Source organism: Sapajus apella, unplaced genomic scaffold, assembly GCF_009761245.1.
Source record: "Sapajus apella isolate SASKATOON/1434 unplaced genomic scaffold, GSC_monkey_1.0 scaffold12, whole genome shotgun sequence".
In the NCBI taxonomy this organism is placed as follows: Eukaryota; Metazoa; Chordata; class Mammalia; order Primates; family Cebidae; genus Sapajus; species Sapajus apella.
In genome coordinates, this window is record NW_022436952.1 from 35,926,790 (window position 1) to 35,929,068 (window position 2,279).

The window sequence follows — 2,279 nt, forward strand, 5'->3', positions numbered from 1 at the left end:
TTTTTTTTTTTTTTTTTTTTTTTTTTTTTTTGTGACAGAATTGTGCTTTTGTTGCCTAGAACCTCTGCCTCCCAGGTTCAAGTGATTCTCCTGCCTCAGCCTCCTGAGTAGCTGGGATTACAGGCATGCACCACCACTCCTGGCTAATTTTTTTTTGTATTTTTAGTAAGACGGGGTTTTTCCATATTGGTCAGGCTGGTCTCGAACTCCTGACTGCAAGTGATCCGCCTACCTCAGCCTCCCAAAGTGCCAGGATTACAGGCGTGAGCCACTGTACCCGGTCATATATTCTTTATTAAATAAAAAAAGGCAGGGCCAGCCACGATGGCTTATGCCTGTAATCCCAGCACTTTAGGAGGCTGAGCTTGGTAGATCATGAGGTCAGGAGTTCGAGACCAGCCTAGCCAATGTGGTGAAACCCCACTTCTACTTAAAATACAAAAATTAGCCGGGTGTGGTGGTGCATGCCTGTAATTCTAGCTACTCAAGAGGCTGAGGCAGGAGAATTGCTTGAACCCAGGATGTGGAGGTTGCAGTGAGCCAAGACTGTGCCACTGCACTCCAACCTGGGTGACAGAGGAAGAGTCTGTCGCAAAAAAAAAAGAAGGGTTTTAATTTCTATAGGCTAGGAATAAGTGTAGAGGTGTAAGGAGGGAAATGCACTTTTTTTTGAGACGGAGTTTCTCTCTTGTAGCTGGAATTACAGGTATGTGCCACCACGTGCTGCTAATTTTTTTTTTTTTTTTTTTTTTTTAAGTTTTGTATTTTTAGCAGAGTCAAGATTTCACCATGTTGAACAGGCTGGTCTCAAACTCTTGACCTCAAGAGATCTGCCTGCCTCTGCCTCCCAAGATGTTAGGATTACAGGCATGAGCCACCGAACCTGGCCTGCTATTTAATTCTTTAATTCTTTTTTTTTTTTTCCCACCCCCCAACCCCGCCCTGTTATTGAATTCTTAAATGAAAATTAAGGTTGGGAGCATTGACTCATGCCTTTAATCCCAGCACGTTCAGAGGCTGAGGCAGGAGGATCACTTGAGGTCAGTTGTTTGAGACCAGGCTAAGTGACATAGCATGCTTCTTTCTCTATAAAAAATAAAACTAAAAAAAAATTATCTGAGTGTAATGGCATGGAACTCTAATCCTAGCTACTCAGGAGGCTGAGGGCAAGGGGATCACTTGAGCCCAGGAATTTGTGGCCGAAATGAGCTGTGATCACCACTGCGCTCCAGCCTGGGTGACTGAGGAAGACCCTGTCTCAATAGAATTCAAAAAAGCATCTCCAAAGATTTTCAGTTTATTTCCCTTCTGTAGTACTTTAGGATGGAGCTGATGCATGCTGAAAAACTGAGGAAGGAAAAGGAAGAATTTGAAAAAGCCAGCATGGACATGGTAAGGTCCTAATTATTTTATTCTTACTTGCTAACAATGTATAGCATTTTGAGTCTGCTTAGGAGCAAGAGAAAATGTTTGGAATATGCTTTTTCTTTTTCTTTTTTTTTTTTTTTTTGAGACAGAGTCTTGCTCTGTCTCCAGGCTGGAGTGTAGTGACATGATCTCGGCTCACTGCAACCTCTGACTCCCTGGTTCAAGCGATTCTCCTGCCTCAGCCTCCAGAGTAGCTGGGATTACAGGCATGAGCCACCACACCCAGCTAATTTTATATTTTTAGTAGAGATGGGGTTTCACCATGTTGGTCAGGATGGTCTTGATCTCCTGACCTCGTAATCTGCCTGCCTCAGCCTTCCAAAGTGCTGGGATTACAGGGTGTGAGCCACCTCGCCTGGTCTGTATTTTTCTTTTCTTTTTTTTTGAGACAAGTTTCACTCTGTCTCCCAGGCTGGAGTGCAGTGGCACAAGCTCAGCTCACTACAACTTCTGCCTCCCGGGTTCAAACTTTAATGTTGTTACATTTCAAAACTTCCAGATGAGTCTAGTGTTAATTATAAATGGACTTAGTTAGGAAAATGAAGTTTTATGCTTTAAAAATAGATATTTGGGCCGGGCGCGGTGGCTCAAGCCTGTAATCCCAGCACTTTGGGAGGCCAAGGCGGGTGGATCACGAGGTCAAGAGATTGAGACCATCCTGGTCAACATGGTGAAACCCCGTCTCTACTAAAACTACAAAAAATTAGCTGGGCATGGTGGCGCGTGCCTGTAGTCCCAGCTACTCAGGAGGCTGAGGCAGGAGAATTGCCTGAACCCAGGAGGCGGAGGTTGCGGTGAGCCGAGATCGCGCCATTGCACTCCAGCCTGGGTAACAAGAGCGAAACTCCGTC

At 44.8% G+C, this 2,279-nt stretch overlaps 1 protein-coding gene across 3 annotated transcripts in view; it reads left to right on the forward strand.

Moving 5' to 3' along the window:
- The window catches only part of UTP6 (UTP6 small subunit processome component), a 25,022-nt gene that overhangs the window by 712 nt on the left and 22,031 nt on the right, over nucleotides 1–2,279 (forward strand). For all 3 annotated transcript variants that reach the window (XM_032280955.1, XM_032280954.1, XM_032280953.1), the window contains exon 2: nucleotides 1,315–1,392. In XM_032280955.1, the coding sequence (XP_032136846.1) occupies nucleotides 1,315–1,392 (78 nt within the window). The remainder of the gene's footprint in view (nucleotides 1–1,314; nucleotides 1,393–2,279) is intronic.